This window comes from Podarcis bocagei, assembly GCF_964188305.1.
Source record: "Podarcis bocagei genome assembly, chromosome: 9".
NCBI classification, from domain to species: Eukaryota; Metazoa; Chordata; class Lepidosauria; order Squamata; family Lacertidae; genus Podarcis; species Podarcis bocagei.
Genome location: NC_138134.1, coordinates 14,465,129 through 14,482,155, shown reverse-complemented (window position 1 = coordinate 14,482,155; position 17,027 = coordinate 14,465,129). Strand labels below are relative to the sequence as shown.

Here is a 17,027-nt window from a genome sequence, read left to right as displayed (position 1 = left end):
GATTCCTTCAGCCTGAACCTGAAGTCTACCATTTGAGGATTATAGTTCTGAACTACCTCACAGGGTTCTTGCAAAGGTTACTGAGATGGTGCATGAAAAACACCTCAAACATTTCAGGAATGTTATATAACTGAGGTATTATTATTATTATTATTATTATTATTATTATTATTATTATTATTATTATTATTATATCACTTGTATAAAAAAGAAACATAAAATACATCTCCAGAAGAAAAGAGAATATCACACCCTAAGGAGCATCAAATATGTAAAATGCTCCATAATAAGAATGCAATTTTTATTAAATGAACCAGCAGACTACCATCAAACCTACTGATAGAAATTAAAGTGCAAGACTATTCCAGGAGTCTCCACACTTCTGGGGCTCAGGACACATTTGAAAATCTAAGAAACTATTGAAGGTATCACAAACATCAAGTTCATGGGGGGGACGGGGGACTGATGAATATTAGAATCCAGCTACCCACACAAAAATAACACAGCCAAAAAAATGCAGAATGCCTTGAAGAAATTGCAAATAAATTCAAGAATTCAGGGAAACTTCAATCCAGTACAAAACACTAGTATTATATTTTTAAAAAGAAGAAAAGGGGGGGTGTAAAAACAATAGACAGAAGTCAATAATGTGCTTGTACACATGCACCCAATGTCCTGAAATCAATCACCTGGAATTTAGCATGTCAAGTACACCATTTAAAACAGTGAAGTTTTAATTTTATGTAAAAAAATGAGTGGTTGCTACTCAATGCTGCCCCTGCAATCCTCTCCACTTGCCCTCCCCAGGCTTTTGTTGTTGATTAAAAAGATCAGGACATGGATCAGGGCAGGCCATGTATAGCTGGAAGGACTGGGCACTTACATCAGTGCATACTAAATTCAAGTGTTCAATCTAAATTAGATTCTCTGTACATATCTATTGAGATATAAGTCCCATTTGCTTGCAATCAAGCATGCAATCAAGCATGTATAGTGGATTACAATGGCATTCCTATGCACTCAGTTACCTGGGTGTAAGTTCCACTGAACTCAATAGAACTTATGTCTGGGTAGACATGCATAGGTATACATTCCATACCAGCATAAACCCCTGTCCTTTGGTTTTACTGGTTTACACCTATCACATGCAAAAGAGCCACGTGTTGTTTTCGTTTTGGAAAAAAAAAACTGTATGGTGAGATAACACCTCACTACATTTTATGAGATAAACTTTAAAGCAGCCAAGATTTTATTTCAGGTCACAGAACCGCCTGCCATAAAATTAACTAGCCAAACTGTCAACAGACAGCAGGAGTACTGAGAGCAGAGTAAAGAGGCACACCAAGTCTTACAAAAAAGCATTCAGGTCAAGCATAATGTTTAGTAATGGATAATTTACATAAACTTCATTATAGTTGTATAGTAAAACAGTTCCCAGACTTTGAGCACAAATCAGGCAATGTTCAGCTAGCCTATTCTAAGCCCCACTGATTTCAATGGGATGGAGTTAGGTCATATTGGATGACATCAAAAGTTCATCATAGGCTGACTCCCAGTGAGCATCAGGTTACCAGACGTCCCTGTTTCCCGGGGACAGTCCCTGGATTTACAAATCAGTCCCCTGACAAAATCCATTATTTAGTAGGAAGTTGAAAAGTGTCCCCGGATTCACTGAAAAAAATCTGGTAACCTTAGGTGAGCATCTATATTTCTTAACAACTCACTTGGTCTACACACCACATTATTTGAGGCATTGTCTTGCCCCATTTGACAGCTTCAGTCGGTGGAACTTGCACTGTTAGTACATATGCCAGATAACATGCACTCCATGTTTGCTAGGAATTGAGATATGTTTTACTGTGGCAGCACGAATCCTAGAATTATAAAGTTGGAAGGGACCATGAGGGTCATTTAATTCAACTCCCTGCATTGCAGGAATATTTTGCCCAACCTGGGGCACTAACCCATGACCCTGAGATTAGGAGCCTCATGATTTATTTTTTTAATTTCAGTAAGCCTACCCAGATGAAGTACAAATAGATAAATAGGTAGTAAGCCTACCTACCTAAATAAATTTCAGTAAGCCTACCCAGATGAAGTACAAATAGATAAATAGGTACCGCTCCAGCGGGAAGGTAAACGATGTTCCATGTGCTGCTCTGGTTCACCAGAAGCGGCTTAGTCATGCAGGCCACATGAACCGGAAGCTGTATGCTAGCTCCCTCGGCCAATAAAGTGAGATGAGTGCCACAATCCCAGAGTCGGTCACGACTGGACCTAATGGTCAGGGGTCCCTTTACCTTTACCTTTACCCAGACGTATTATATATATAATCTCTTTCACTGATAATTATTTTGTGTATTTTTAAAGTTTTGCTTATTTTTTTATAATTATATTATTATGCACACTGGTTAGATATCTTTCTGAATAATCCATTTAAACATGTTTTCCCTGAACTAATAAAAACAAACACCTTCCCTCTCCATCCCTCACATGCTGCTGCTGTATGCACAACTCCTTCCAACCTCCTCTCTTCGTATATCCCCCCCCCCACACACACAGAAGGGCTGCATGGAGCATGGACTGGGTTGTCCCTTAGAGCAGCAAGGCAAAGACATAGTTAGCAGCAAAGCTATAGTTCCAGTTGAGTTATAAACATGCCACTCCTCAAAAATGCTAATTAAATACTCGGCTTGTTTTGCAATTTAATATTTAGTGAGCACACCTTTAAACCTGCAAATTCACATGCAAACTTCATTGTTCTTCCTACCGAAATGTGAAATGGCATCGCTAGCCAGGGTGGCTTAGGCTTCAGTTTTGGTGACTCTGCAAACAATGTCACCCATAAAATCTCTTAAAGTTTGTGTCCTTGAAGTAAGCCTTCTTTAGTCCCATTGTAAATTAAATCTAGTACTTTAAATGCATTTGAGAAAATTATTCAAGGCAGATGCCATGACCAATTTTTTGAAACGTCTTGCAATTATTGCTTTTGTTCTTATTCTCAGTACACAGCTATATGTATATATGTTGCATGAAGGAAAACTATGCCTGGAAAGTTTAGCTCTGTTTTTGAACACTGATTCTCCTTCTAATGCTGAGATTAGCTCCTATTCACATCAGTGGAGATTCCAAATGCATATTGATGGAGGAATAGACCTCTTTTCCTTTCTTAATAAACAATAACATTGTTTGAATGTAGGATAGCCGTATCCTCGCCATGCAAGAGTTTGCTTGGTATATGATAAACCGAATAAACTAACCAAACAACATACCAAACAGATTCTAAAAAGAAGTTTCTATTTATTTCTTCTTCTTCTTTTCAGCAAATTGCATTCTTACAGAAGTGAAGGTTTGCAGCCCTACAGACACGATAACATTCTCCTTCCATACGAAGGATGTTTTCCAAATAGCAAAAGTGTCTGAGTCAGTCATAAAAGATAATAAACAGCTAGGCAACAATGCACTCCAAGCAGAGATGATACAGTTCATAAAGCCTTACTGTGCCTTTTTTAAGGAAATGGAAGGTGGCATCTGTTTTGGGGGAGAAAGCGGGGGAAAGAACCATTAAGACCATAGCCTCCCATTCATGGTTGCATGTATAGTGGCAAGAAAATTGGGTGAGGGTGATAAGCAAATAAAAAAAACCAATGAGTCAATTCTCCAGACAAAAGTAGTGGAGGTTACCACCTGCAAATCCTTGTGATAAATGCAGTGAGAGAACTATACAAAAAATGCCACCTTGTATATTTCATTACCCTATTGAATCATGAAAGCAAAGGGGAATACAAAGAACACTGCATAAATTTGCAACCACTGCTACATGTCAGACATTTTAATAATTCCTGTTTACATTGATCCTTGGGAGTCCAAATAGTCTACATGGTTGAGCATTATACAAGGACCAAAATGAAAAAGCAACAGTGCCAATCACCTCCAACCAAGTCCTCACTGGGATTCTTTTCTCTGAGAAGGGGGCAACACTCTCAGCGGTACAGCTAGGTAATTTCAGAGCCTGAACTTAATGGTCTTCTAGGGACCTCCTTTTGATAGCCAGGTGTATGATTTCACTCATGAAGCACACCATAAACATTTGTCTACTTCCTCCACTGCAATTCCATGCATTACAATGGCTTCTGCGTTACTGAGAAGTTACAGTGAAAAAGTAGAAGTTTGCCAAGCCTGACTTAAAAGCAAACAAGCAAACAAACCCCAGCATGTGCAATTTTGCATTCTAAACTTATTTAAATCATAGCACCCTTGAGAATAAGATGAAGTTTGTGCCTGGTATCCTGGTATCAAACACATTTGCATAGGGATTGCACCATTTTGTTGTAGAAAAGTCTACTAAACACAAAATCATTCTAAAGCATCATTTATAACTTTGTACAGGCTTGGTGTGTGTGTGTGTGTGTGTGTGTGTGTGTGTGTGTGTGTGTGTGTAAATGCAGGTGACCAATTGAGAGGAGCATTGTTGCAAACCTGACCTCTCAGGAGCACCAGTACTCCTGCACATCAGGACACTGAGGGAGTAGTAGAGAGGTGAGGTCTGTGAGGTTGGGGCAAACTGGTGGGAAGGCTGAATTGACTTTGACAATGCATTTAAACAGCCCCCGCCACACCACCATCCTGCCCTATCCCATCAGCATCCAAGTATATAGTATATAGCATGGTATGTGGCAGCCACCCTCTCTTCTGGCTGCTCCTAGGAGGATGAAATGTTTACGCAGTTGTTGGCACCCATCTGTCTCGAGAGACAATGGAGTGCACCTCTGGGAGTGAAGATAAACTGCCTAGTGACGTTTCCAGGGTGCAAACCTGGGCATTGTATATGGAAGTCCTGGGCTGCCCAGATGACAAGACTCCCCTCTTGCCCTGGCTGATGTGGTCCATTCAGCATTTAGCACCAGCTTGGCTGCATGAGTTGCTCAAAGGAGGCATAGAAAAGACAGCATGCAACTTTCTTAGAGACTCCATACCAATTTGTGTAGGGTTTAATCCTTAGCCCTTTCTTTTCCTGAAGATGTTCCACAAGGCAGTGGATATTTAATCCCAAAGTCCCACGGATTTCAAAACAAAATTTGAGTGCAAATAACTTTCTCTGGATTGAGGACAATGCCTTTAGGATCATGAAGGATGTGTATGTTGGGCTACTCAAATTATAGGTTGGTTTGTTGAAGGAGGAGGAGGAGGAGGAGGAGGGGAGATGTCACTGAAAGATTTTACAGATGCAGTCATCTGTCTTCACCAAGTAATACAGTCCTGTAACCTGAGACTGGACTTCCTGACAACAATGTTGCAGTCACTGAATAGTATCAATTACTGATTCTAATTACATTAATGTATCTCATTCATGGTACTTCAACATAAGCACTGCTTGGATTGCCCTTTGATCTACAGTCAAAGAAGTGTTATAATCACCCATATGAAACAAATGTTACTTTGTGGGCCGAGTAAAGCATACAAGTGTCAGCTAAAAAAATCAGGAGTCTCTTTCTTTTCCATACTTCAAGTCCATACTTAGGATATGATTAATACACCTAGACAATAGATGATGTATTAGAGACACATACACACACACATTCTTTTTCAACAAGGTGATTAACATTAATGCCATCTGGTTAAGTATTTGTGAAGATGTAAAAGCAGTGACTGATAAATCAACCAGTGCTCAAATGGCATTCTTTGAGGACTGCAAAGTTCACATACTATTTATATAACTCCCCACCTGTTAGGCTCATTATGCAAAATGGGGGGGGGGAGGGATAAGAAAATGTCATTGAGAATCAAGTCAGCTTTCAATGGCTGTTTTTATTCTGCATTGCACTTCACAACACTGTGTGTGTGTGTGTGTGTGTGTGTGTGTGTGTGTGTGTGTTCTACTTCACCCCCTATGCCTCAATATTGCAGAACTGCAATGTTATTTAATGTGTGATGTGTTACTGTGGTTTTATAATTTGCTGGAAGCCACCCAGAGTGGCTGGGGCAACCCAGTCAGATGGGTGGCTTATTATTATTATTATTATTATTATTATTATTATTATTATTATTATTATTATTATTATTATTATATTGTTTGGTGCTCCTCTCCTTTCCTATTGGGCTTCAAAAATCTCTTGGAGGTGTTCAGCAGTTGTTCAGTAAACAAAAAATCTATAAATTACTCTAAGGTCAAGATTGCGATTTTTAGCAGCCTCAGCCCTCGGTATAGATGGTGCTTGGATCAGAAGACTATAGAACAAACTTGTTCATTTAGATACCTGAGTGTACTCTTTAATTAAACCTTTTATTGAAAGTGTCATATGGAGGCAGGGAAAGTCAAAGCACAGAAAACTATAGGGGCATTGATGAACTTTTACTACAATAAGGGAGGGCAGCTGATCGAACCTGCCCTCAAGATATTTGGTAGTAAACTGCTGACTCAAATGCTCTATGGCATTGAAATCTGGGGCTCTGATTGAAACTCCATTAAAGTTTTGGAAACTTAAAAACAATGGGTTTCTTTTTCATAAGCTGTACTCTGTATCAGGAATATCAGCAGTTGTTCTTCATATGGAATTTGGGTGGCCAACAATTAAGGCAAGATTGGACTGCGCTCAGTAAAGTATATTTCAAAAAATGCTACTATGCAAATCGGGCATTTTCCTGCTCTGTGTTATATAGAATTTGGTGATAACCAATTCTGGAAAGCACTAATTGTCAAGACGTTTTAGACTATTATGATTTTCCAGAACTGAGCTCTGCTTTGACTTTGAATGTGTCAACTAAGGGATAGGCTCTTCTGGATAGAATTCAGAAGGAACTGCAACTAACTAGAACCACCATACTTTTGCCTTGGTATCCACTCTTGAGGACAGAGCATTTTAGAGCTAGTTATCTGTGTGCTGAAGAGTTGCACATACCTTTATGAATCTGCCCAATGAAAACTACAGCTACAATGTGAATAATGTTATTGGAACAAGAATATTGCGTACAATAGTACCAACATCCTGTTGTCTTTTAAAGCAATCTTTGAAATAGGATATATATATATATATATATATATATATATATATATATATATATTCGTACGGAGGTACAAAGTCTGTAAATAACTATCCACCCGGTACTGTCTGGATAAAGAGCTCCCTTTTGGGTTCTCTTAAAGTCAACAGAAGAAAGCAAAAGTAGAACTCAAAAGGGCGTTCCATCCCATTTCTGGCTTTCAGAGGTGAAATGCGTACTTTCCTCTAATGGCCTTCTCTAGTATCCTGCATCTTAAACATATTCTGGCAAAATGTTTTTAGTAAACAAAATCCAATTCAAAATTGTTTTGGCACAAAAATGCATGTCAATGTACTCTTCTACACACTAAATGATTGGCACAATCTGATCTGATTAACAGCTAGCAATACTGTTACTCACAATTTTTAAATAATTTTAAGATGACCATTTAGCAATCACTAACTGATTAATTTAGTGACCACTCCATATCTTACTATCATTGCTACTAAAAGAGTGGGAGGCTATTGCCTTTTACATCATAATTCAACATTGGTAGAAGTGTGTGTGTGTGTGTGTGTGTGTGTGTGTGTGTGTGTGTGTCTGTCTGTAAGGAAAAACATAAGTTCAGGCAATGATTTCCAAATTGCAGTTAAATGTTCTAAGAGAAACTAACATTGAAGTGTGGCAAAACAAAATAAAGGTCAAATGCTCTGTGTAGGAAGCAAAACTGCATACATTTTTGAATTACATCTTTCTATACACTCCTCAATATTTGGTGGGGAGGAAAACACAAAATTCTTCACATAAACTGCTTTTGTTCGGCACAAATTACAAATAGCTCATGCAAGATGCTTCCACCAAAATACATCATATTGTCTCCAACATAATGCAAAAAACCAGGTTGCGTATTAAAAAGGTCCAAGCGAAGCAAGCTAACAAACCCCACAATATCAAATTGGTTTTTGAACCAAGTTTGCACATTTAAGAATGAGATAGCAAACACACACACTCTTTTTGTCACACTAACCAGGGTGTCTGCATTCGTGACCGAGCACTGTATTTGCATTCATCAGCATGCATTTCTCTATAATGGAATTCCACACAAGATGCTATGCAGCTTGAGATAACACAATATTTACCCTAGCTTGGCTCTAACAGCGCTAACTGTTAAACGGTTTGCTTTGCATACAACCTCCCAACAAGCTAAAAGCAGAGAGAAACCACCTTAATTCACAACAAAATAGACAGTGCTATAACAGTAGGTCACAACCAAAGGCACGGGAATTTGTTTTTCAAATACCTATGAATGGTTCACAGTGTGAGAAATTCAACAGTGCTTCTCTTTTAGGGGTGCAGATTCAGAATCAGTCCCTTGCATCACATCTAAGTTTTAAGCTTAAAGTGCAGGTGCCGCACATTTGTAGTAACCTATTTCAAAACTCCACTTGCTGGAAGGTATCACAGAACAGGTAGGGCTGTATGTAGAGTAGCGTCTTATGGATTTGTAAGGAAGAGAGAAGGGATAGATCTTAATCCTGATCATTTTTAGCATCCCTCCCAAACAAATAAAAAAGTGTTTCGGCAAGAGTTAATTCTCTCTTTCCTTGCATCTTTTTAATGCATGTATTGCATTAGTCCTATTGGAATTGGTGTGCTTAACATTTGTGTTTAGTGTCAGTTGCTTTGCAACCTCACAACTACAAAGCCCATTAGATTAAAACACCCTGGTTATGTAGAAAATCATACCTACTGTAATGGTAAACTGTTCTCTTTCTCACTGCCTAGCCCTTGACAATGTTAGAAGTGTCAGAGTACAGCAGACTTCAATGGGCCTGTTTTTGGCTGGGTGTCTACCTCTAGTGGCTTGCAACAGTTTCCTCTCCAAGAGTAACCACAGTGCGAACAAAACCTTGTAACAAAAAAGGCTGTTTGGGATTAGCCAAGCCCATGTGAGTGAGGATAGAGTGACAATATAGCTGGGAAACAGGGTTCACTTTCGCTTCTACAGGATACTTGCTACTATCTACTTGTATGCAGGGCTGCATATGATGAGAGCTCATTTGCTTTCGGGCAGTAGCTTCCTCTGTAGTGATATGTGAAAGAGGGTTCCTAGTGCCAAGATCTTGGCATGCTTCCAGTACCTGTTAGGAGTCACAAAGAAGGGGGTGGTATCAACAGGTGCTGCTTTCCTCATGGAAAGTGGTGAGAAGAAGTTGCACCTGGTAGAAGGTTTCATCCACAAAAGGTATGGAAGCATTCTCAGGATCTGGACTTGGAAACTTTAGTGAGCCTAATGCCTTCACCTGACTGCAACTCCCGGCTTGTGAAGGCAGAGAGGCATCCATACCATTATTTTCTCGCTGTTGGTAGGTCAAGTGGCTGTACCTGATCTATTTAACTGGTGCTTGGGGTGGGGATGGGGAGCCACAGAGTGGAGGCTTCTTGTGTTTGTTGATGAGCTTTTAGCTACTTGCAGCACCAGCCCAATAGATTCCCACTCCCACTCTAAATTTCACAGATTGAGAAGCACACTCCAGCATCCATTGCATTCTTGCAGAGGATGCTACAGTGGAATTCTCAGATCCACATGCTCATTCAGGGATTCCTCTCAAAAGCATCTAATGGACCCAGCAAGTAGATGGGCTGCTTTGCACTCCAGCTGGCCCTGTCTGCTTTGCAGCCTTTGAATGTGTTTCTGTGTGCTTGTGTGGTGTCGCCCCATCCCCCTTGTGTGCGCTCACATGTGCACATGCAATTGTAGGTAGGCACAATTGTGTGTCTGTTTCCATTTATGGCTCTGTGCCAGTTGGATGTGTGACTAAATGGGAGAAGGGGGAAAGGGGGTGGAGTGGAACTGAAGGCTGGAGACATCTCTGACTTCCTACATTGCTAATTCTTTCGTTCCATTATGTGTGTCAGTGTGTGTGTGCTGCCAAACAGTGTGAAGGCACAGTCCGATGATCATTTAACTGAAATTAATAGTTTCCTCTTCATACTTCAATTATCTTGGCCTACTAATAAGCAGGGTATTTCAGGAATAGCAAAAGGAGGTGGGGTTTTTTGCTCAGCAGTGCATGTTAATTGCTCTGTTCTGTATGAAGTGATCCTTACTATATTTTCCAAAATGACTCTCCAAATCATTGAACCAGAATATTTTGGGTTATATGTGTGTGTGTGTGTGTGTGTGTGTGTGTGTGTGTGTGTGTGTGATATTTTGCATATATTCCTATTCCTTAATAAGAGTATGTTGGATTAGATGCAAGAGATGGGATTGTGCGTGCAGAAATTTAAGTTTCTGGCTGTGTGTGTGTGTGTTGGAAAGAAAGAAAGAAAGAAAGAGCGAGCCACTATAGTGGCTGTGGTGTGTAATACAGTGGGAAAACTTGCTTAGGACAGATAGTTGTGTGATGGGTGGTGAGCCTTCAACAGCTGTGAAATATGGGAGGGCTATGGCAGCTCTGACTATGCCTTTGAAAATCATTTAACTGAAATTATTGTTTACTATTAACACACTTGACTTTAACTATCCCATCCACTCAAGGCTGGTGTATGTAAAAGTTGAGAAAGGAAGTTGATTTTTGACCATAAATGCATGCCCATTCTTCCAATCAGCATTAGTGTTAGTGACTTTGGTTCTTTAGAGTTCTAAATATTTCAGACTAATGGTACTGGGAAGGCACTGGGAAGCTTGTTGTGTGTAGGTGTGAGCGTGACTGTAAAAGGGAGGGGAAGAACAGGTGTAAATTAGAGAAGTGGCTGCATGTGTGTAAGTGTAGGAGGAGTAATAGCAGGTGTGTCTGAGTGCAAGTATCCCTTTCATCTAGATTAACAGCTTAGTCTTAAGGCTTTTCAAACAGGCTGTCTGTCATCCTCACAACCAGGGTGGATCGTCATACTAAAAGGCACCTTAACATTGGGAACAGAAATTCTGTTTGCATTGGTGCTCCTGTGATTCTTAGTTGAGGAAATGTTAATTCATAAAATATACACCTGATCCTAAAGGCAGATTCTGGCGGTGAGTGGTTGTAAAACAGGTGTGGGCTGGGGCTTGACTGCCTGTGGGAGAGGAGCAGCAGGCGAGCCTGTGCCTGTGAACGGCTATGAAGGGTGTAAAGGGGGTGAGCTCCCCCCACCCTTCTCCCCACCCACCCATCCCCTCCCACCCCTGTATGCCTCCATCCGCCTTACCTGCTTGCTGTACTTGCTGCTGGCTTGACAGCTGTACTCGGAGCAGTGGTCCGAGCCGATGGAGATGTTGTCCCCAGCGCCTACGAAGGTGTTGGCCGGGGGCAGTTCCTGGACGGCCTGGTGTTTTTTCCCGGCGGTGGGGGACTGCGGGTGCAGCTGCACCGTGGGCAAAGGTGAGCTGGATTTGTAATGCCTGGCCAGATCCGGGCTGCCGGGCCCGCCGTTGACGGAGCGGTAGCGGCTCATGCTGGGGCTGTCCCCGGACAGCTTCTCGTTGACGCCGTCGTAGCGCTGCCCATTGGGCTTGGAAGCCTCGACCGTGACGATGCTGCTGTAGAGGGGCTGCTTGCCTTGCTTCTTGCCTTTCTTGTCCTTCTTGGGCTTCTTGGCCTTGTCGTGCTGCTGCGGCGTGAAGAAGTCCTCGTGGTCCTTCTTGCCGGCCTCGTAGCCGCCGTGCTTGCCCTTGGAGCGGCAGTAGCGCGCCATGACGACCACCAGGATGAGCAGGACCACGGTCATGATGCCGGCCACCACGCCTACGACGATGCTGAGGCGCTGCTTGCTTAACTCGTAGCTGGGGTCGCCGGCGATGTCGTGCGCCAGCGGCGTGTGCAGGCTGCGCGCCACTTGGCTCTCCACGACGGTGGCGTTGGCCAGGCTCTCGTTGACGAAGACGTGCAGTAGCGCCGTGGTGGACTGCGGAGGCTGCCCGCTGTCGTTGACCTGCACCACCAGACGGTGCAGGCCGTAGTGCTTGGGCGCCAGCTTGCCCACCAGAGACACGACGCCGCTCGACGGGTCGATCTCGAACAGCTTGAACGGGTTGCCGCCCACGATGCTATAGCTCAGCTCCGCGTTCTGGCCAGCGTCCGCGTCTTTGGCCTGCACCGTGGTCACCACGGAGCGCACGTTGCTGGACGGCGGCAGCACCGTGTAGGAGCTGTTGGCCGGAGACGTGACCACGGGCGCGTTGTCGTTCTCATCCATGACGAAGAGCGACACGGTGGCCGTGGCCGAGCGGGCCGGCTCTCCTCCGTCCACGGCCTTTACCTTGAAGGTGTAGCTGGTCTGCAGCTCGCGGTCGAACGAGACCGTCGAATAGATGGTGCCCGTGTCGTTCTCGATGGAGAAGATGCCCGGCGCGGCTTGCCCTTGGTCCCCGGGCTGTATGGAGAGGCTGAGCTGCGCGTTGCGCCCCTTGTCGGCGTCCATCACTGTCACCATGCCCACTGGGCTGTTGGGCTGCAGGTTCTCCTTGACGTAGAAGGTGAACACGTCCTGCATGAAGCGCGGCTCGTTGTCGTTGCGGTCGGCCACGCGCACCACCACTGTGGTGGAGCCCTGCAGCGACGGGACACCTTTGTCCCGGGCCGTCACCTGGAACTCGTAGGTGTCCCTCTGCTCGCGATCCAAAACGGCCTGGACGCGCACGTCCCCGGAATCGGGGTCGATGGTGAAGAGGCCTCCGGGAGACTCGGCAGAGAGCGGGGAAGGCTCCAGGGAATAGGCAATCTCGGCGTTCTTGCCGCTGTCGGCGTCCGTGGCTATCACCGTGGCCACGCGCTCTCCGGGAGCGTTGTTCTCCGGGAAGGATACCTCCAGCACGGCCTGGCTGAAAACGGGCGGGTTGTCGTTGGTGTCCCCGACGCGCACCAGCAGGGAGTTGTTGCTGGACAGGCTGGGGCTGCCCGAGTCCACGGCCACGATGACCACGTTGTAGTCTCGCACGGCCTCATAGTCCAGAGGCGCCGAGGTGTGCAGGAAATACTTGCGCTTGTTCTGGGGCTCCCCTTCACCCTCGCTGGCCGGCTTGAGCTGGAAAGGCACGTCGCCCACCACGGTGCAGGTCACCACGCCGTTCTCGCCCTGATCCCGGTCGGACACTTGCACCAGGGCGATGGGGGTGTCCACCAGGACGTCTTCGGCCACGCTGGCCACGCCGTCGCGCAGCGGGATGCGCCCGATCTTACGGATGTCGATGGTGGGCACGTTGTCGTTCTCGTCGCGGATATTGAGCACCACCGTGGCCTTGTCCGTCTTGGGGGGCTGCCCGCGGTCCCTGGCCATGACGGTGAAGCGGAGCTGGTTCACTTCCTCGCGGTCGATGCGGTGCAGCACGCTGAGCCAGCCCGACGACTCGTCGAGGCGCAGCAGGCGGCGCACGGACTCGGTGGCTGCCCCGAAGACGTACTCGATCTGGCCGTTCACCCCGACGTCGGAGTCCGCCGCCCTCAGCTGCAGGATCGGGGTGCCGGGGCTGCTGTTCTCAGCCAGGTCGGCCTCGTAGACGCTCTTCTCGAAGCGGGGGCTGTTGTCGTTCACGTCGGTGATAAGCACTCTCAAGATGGCCTGCGAGGAGCGCGCCGGATCTCCCCCGTCGCGCACCCGCAGAGTCAGCTCGTACGAGTCCCGCTGCTCCCGATCCAGCGCCCCTTTGACGATCAACTGGGGCTGCTTCTCGCCATCGGGGGTGTCCGCCACCTGCAGCTCAAACACGCTGCTCCGGGCTCCGCCGTCGGCCTCTTGCCTCCTCTTGCCGCCCCCGGGGTAGAGGGCGCTGTCGGAGGTGGCAGAAGCCGAACTCCCCCCGCCCCGTCGGCCCCCATCGGGCTCTTGGAGCAGCTCGTAGCGCTCGATGCCGTTGCGCCCGAAGTCCCTGTCGGTGGCAGTAGGCAGCAGGTAGAGGGTGCCCACGGGGCGGTTCTCCTCGACGGTAAGGGTGAGCACGGGGGAGGGGAAGGTAGGGGTGTTGTCGTTGATGTCCAGGATGATGACCCGGCCTTCGAAGAGGTCCACCCAGCTCTGCGACGGGCCGATCACGGACACCTCGAAGTCCAAGAAGCACTCGTTCTCGTCGAAGATCATCTGGCACTGCGGCAGCTTCTCGCGGTCGATGCGCCTCTCGGTGGTGCTCAACTCGCCCGTCATGTTGTCGATCTTCAGGTAGTCGGAGCCGGACTCCAGGCTGAACGTCACCTCGCCCGAGCCCGTCACGATGCCCAGGTCCGAAGCCACGTTGCCGATGCGGATGTCGGCAGGTCCTTCCTCGGCCAGCCGGTATCTCAGCACTTGCTTAGCCGCCGCCAGGCTGACCCAAAGCGGAGGCGGCAGCAAGAGCAAGAAGCAGCAGCAGCAGTAGCAGCACTGCACAAAGCCCAGGAGCGTCCGCATCTTCCACATCTTCTTGAGCACCCAATGAAAGACCCCACCACCACCACCTTCCTCTGCCCACCCGTGCCAATAAACGCCCCCCTTGGCAAGCCAACAAGAAGATGCCTCGGCGTTTGGCGGGGGGTGGGGGGTGGAGGGAAGGATGGAGGTGATAAGGGTGGTGATCAATTATAAAATCCTCCTGCTTCTGCAGAAAACTTCGGGTCTCATCCCATCTGGCGCAAAAAAGGGTGAAGGGGAGGAGGAGGGAGGGGATCTGGGGTTGGCTGGCGGCTCTTCCCCACCTCTCGTTCCCCCCTTCCTTTTGCAGTTGCTCTATACTCACAGTTCACCGGGCAAGTGTATTTTGCTTTTTTAAAGATTCATCTCGGCAGATAGGATGAAGGAGGGGGGGGGGGGGAGTTCCGCCTCTTCCTCCTCCTCCTTCTCCTCCACCCCCTCCGATGGCACTGTAATCACTTTGCAAGGTTTGCAAGAAAAGCAAGAGGAGCAGCAGCAGCAGCAGCGAGGGATTTGATGCAACCAACTCCTCCCCCGCCGCCTTCTTTTTTACTCCAGTCCAGTTCAATTCGCACTCTTTCCTCTCTGCCTGCTTGCCTGCCTGCCTCTTCCTAGCCGTTTGCCACCGCCGTGGAATTAGCTCTTCTGTTTCTCTCTCCCCCCTCCACTCCGCATACACACGCCGACGAAGGGGTGGGAGGGCGGGTGGAATGTAAATTGCTTCATTCAGAGAGCGCTGGTGTCCGGCGGAAAGGAAAAAGACAAGGCAGCCTCCAAATCCTCTTAGCTAAAGATGGAATGGGGGAAGAGTAAAAATAGCCCCAAAATAAAGAGAGGGGGAAAAATATGCCCAGTCTCCAGTGATGCGACAGCTGTATAGATATTTGGGAGGATTGCTTCGTCTGCCTTGTATTACAGATCAGTTCTCAAGAAATCCCCTTTGGTTGTCAGGATAGCGCCTAAATCCATCTTTAAGAGATCGCCTCCAATGTTCAGGTCCTCCTAGAGAGAGGAGAGTTCTTCTTCAATATACTGTATATTTTAAAAAAACAAAACTCTGCGCAAGGTCATTGGTCACAAAGCAACATGGTACAAAATCTGCAGGAGATGTTCGTCCGGAATGCAACAAGGATGGAGGGGAATGCACATAGATAGATCTCTCCCCCCCCCCCGTCTCGCGAGCGCGCACGCACACACACACACACGATACAACAGTCCCAAGTTTGTTTTTTTGCATCCGCAGTTGGTGTGCGTGTGCGTCTTACCTGCATTTAACACTGCATGTGTTAGAGCAATCGGAGGCTGCAGCACTAGGGAGAGCGATTCACAAATGAGATTGCAGTCTCTCGCTCGCTCCCTTGCTTCTTCCTTGCCGTCCCAATGCAGCGAAAGCAGCGCTGAACTTCATCCCCCCTTTTCCTCCCCAGTTCAAAGGTGAGCACAAAGGTTGGCTGCTGGCTGTGTGTGTGTGTCCCCGAAGGCGATTATTCTAAGGCTCCCCCCTCATGGATATATACCCGAGGCAGAAGGGGGTGGGAAAAGGGAAGAGATGTAACTGGATCTTCTTCCCACGTGAATTACCACCGCCGATTCGGAATTACATCCATAGCTGCGGAATGGGGGGGGGGGGGAGAGAGAGAAGAGAGATCTCTTAAAAATAAAAAAGCACCAATCCCAAAATAAATGTCCAAATGCAGCGCTGGAGGAGGATTGATTTTAATCGAAGCAGAGTCCGGGTTGCAAACGAGAGACGATCCGAGTCAGTAGTTTCCCTGGACCGCCACTCCGGGCGAGATCTGCAATTGTGCTTGTTTGTAAAGCCCCTTTTCCTGGCTCCTCTCGCTCAAGTGCGGCTGCTTGGTGCAGGGAAGCTCGCTCGGCTCTTTCCTCCCTCTGACAGACACACACACACGGCGAGCGTGACGCTTCCCAGGAAAGGGAGGAAGGAGGAGAGGAAAAAAAAAAAAGCAGCGGAGCATCAAGTTTTGCCCGAAGTGGCTGGGAAGCTGCTGGGAAGCCTCTCTCGGTGACTCTGCTCTGCTGCTGCTGCTGCAGAGCCGCCTGTGCACTGTAGGCTGAGAGCGAGAGGCTGGCAGAGAAAGAGAGAGCGAGGGAGAGAGAATGGGGAGGAGTTGGGAGCCGCCGCCGAGCTCTGCACTCCAGAAAAGCCCAGCATTTACCCTCTGCCGTTGCTGCTGCTGCTGCTGGCAAGTGGGCAAGCGGCCTCCCGCAGCGAGATCCCTCGATCCCTAGATCCCCCGAGCTGGCCCGACCGGACCTTGCCGTGCCACCTCCCGACACATATTTAGGGGAACAGTCCTTTCATGGGTGCTGAAAGGAGCTTGAAAAGCATCCTCCTCGCTCTCTGGGTTGTCAGCGTCGCTCTTCACTCCCCCACGTTCCTAACTTGGGGGGTGGAAAGGGAAAGCTCTTGGGGTCGGGCAAGGAGCGGCGTGGTGAGATCACGTGGATCCGAGAGTAGTCGGCTTCGGGTGCTTTTTTTTTTGAAACTTTTCGCTGTGTGGATTTGTGTTGTTGTTTTTTTTGGGGGGGGGGTATTACAGAGGCAAGCAGATGACAAGGCTGCGGCTAATAGGAGAGGGGATCCAGGAGAGGGATCTCGAGCCTCTCTCCCCACAGAGATCCTCCCGAGATTAGGACCCTCACATTTATAACATTGAATCTCC

The 17,027-nt window shown here is 47.0% G+C and overlaps 1 protein-coding gene across 6 annotated transcripts in view; it reads right to left on the bottom strand.

Moving 5' to 3' along the window:
* PCDH7 (protocadherin 7) overlaps window positions 1-14,487 on the bottom strand; it is a 396,248-nt gene extending 381,761 nt beyond the window's left edge. For all 6 annotated transcript variants that reach the window (XM_081207611.1, XM_081207612.1, XM_081207613.1 and 3 more), the window contains exon 1: window positions 11,170-14,487. In XM_081207611.1, coding sequence (XP_081063737.1) covers window positions 11,170-14,349 — 3,180 coding nt within the window. In that variant the 5' untranslated portion in view covers window positions 14,350-14,487. The remainder of the gene's footprint in view (window positions 1-11,169) is intronic.
* Between the last annotated feature and the right edge of the window lie 2,540 nt (window positions 14,488-17,027).